This window comes from Serpula lacrymans (genome assembly GCF_000218685.1).
Source record: "Serpula lacrymans var. lacrymans S7.9 unplaced genomic scaffold SERLAscaffold_3, whole genome shotgun sequence".
Taxonomy (NCBI): Eukaryota; Fungi; Basidiomycota; class Agaricomycetes; order Boletales; family Serpulaceae; genus Serpula; species Serpula lacrymans.
This window is the reverse complement of record NW_006763292.1, coordinates 710833-712290: the sequence shown is the minus strand read 5'-3', so window position 1 is coordinate 712290 and position 1458 is coordinate 710833. Positions and strand designations below refer to the sequence as shown.

At 47.6% G+C, this 1458-nt stretch overlaps 1 protein-coding gene across 1 annotated transcript; it reads left to right on the top strand.

Moving 5' to 3' along the window:
* Nucleotides 1-306: 306 nt before the first annotated feature.
* Nucleotides 307-757, top strand: SERLADRAFT_379891 (uncharacterized protein; the record flags this gene model as incomplete). Its single annotated transcript, XM_007314393.1, has 1 exon — nucleotides 307-757. A coding segment is annotated over one exon (198 nt), but the record flags the coding sequence as incomplete, so codon positions are not given.
* Between the last annotated feature and the right edge of the window lie 701 nt (nucleotides 758-1458).

The following is a 1458-nucleotide window of genomic DNA, read 5'->3' as shown; positions in this document are numbered from 1 at the left end:
GGGAACACAGGTGTAACCATGTAGCAGCACTAGGAAGCCTTAGCACCCTCCTGGATCACTTTTGGACGCTTTTTGGACCCTATTTGGACCTATCCTTGCGCTTTCTGACCCTCTCCATATCCTCTCTCTACCGCCTCACCATCTTATCTGCTTGCCTCCTACTGTTGCCCATTGTCTTTGCCACTATTCCATTGCCTATAACCGTCTCCTACATCATTTATCATTGCTCTATTGTCTCATACAACACCCATCATGTCTGACTCTGATCCCAAGTTCCATCCCTTGTCTGGCACTAACTACCCCCAGTGGAGTGGTGAAATGCAAGCTTGGTTGATGACCAAGGGACTGTGGAGGCTCGTCTCTGGCGCTGAAAAGTGTCCTGGGACTGACACTGAAGCAATAGAGAAATGGGAGTTGAGAGCTGAAAAGGCTGCTGGTGCATTATATCTCAATGTCACCAAAGAGCAGCGCATCCATCTTGATGGCATCATTGATGATCCTGTCAAGATCTGGGAGAAACTGGCAGTTGTGCACGTCTCTAAGAAGCCTGGGACGAGATTTAATGCCTATGACGACTTCTTCTCTATCAGAAAGAAGGAGGACGAGTCCCTGCAGTCTCTCATGACCAGAATTGACGAAGGCATGCATCAGATTCAAAATCTTCGTCCTACTGGCTTCTCATTTTCTGAATTGGACGATGAATTGACATGCATGGCCATGATTAGGGCGCTTCCTGATCAATATGCCCACTTCACTTCATCTCTACTACTTCTGGGCACCTTGGACAAGACCCAGCTCAGGGATGCTTTCCTTGCTGAAGAGGTCAATCACTGTCGTCGTGCTGAAGTCAATTCTGCCTTGCATTCTTCGTCTACCACTGCCAATAGCACCTGCACCCATCCTAACTGCCATCATTGCAACCAATCCACCACCTCTATTCGCGTTTAGTGTGATTTCTGTGGTTTACTTGGTCATACCCAAGACAAATGCCACAGATACATTGCTAGTCGCCAACAGGCAGTGGAGGGTGTGAAGAATCGCTACAAGCGTGGCAATAAGGCTCAGGCAGGCTCCAGAAACTCTCAGAATACCTCTCAGCAGCCCAAATCTTTGCCCAACAATGCTAATTCATCTACTGTGGTCACTGAATCAGCTGGAAATGCAAGTCTTCGTTCCATTCATCCCTTTGATCCTCATTGCCCTCTCCAACTTGATGCTGACATTGATTGGAATGCAGACACAGGTGCCACTTCTCATATGACACCTCATCATCATTGGGTGCACCACTATACCCCATATTGTGTGCCAATCAAGCTGGTTGATCACACTGTTGTCTATTCAGCTGGTGTTGGTACTGTGGTGTTTAATCCTGTGATGAATGGCAAAGTGGCTAGGGCTGTGGAATTCTCCAGAGTGCTCCATGTACCAGATCTTCGAAATAATCTCCTCTCAGTCTTG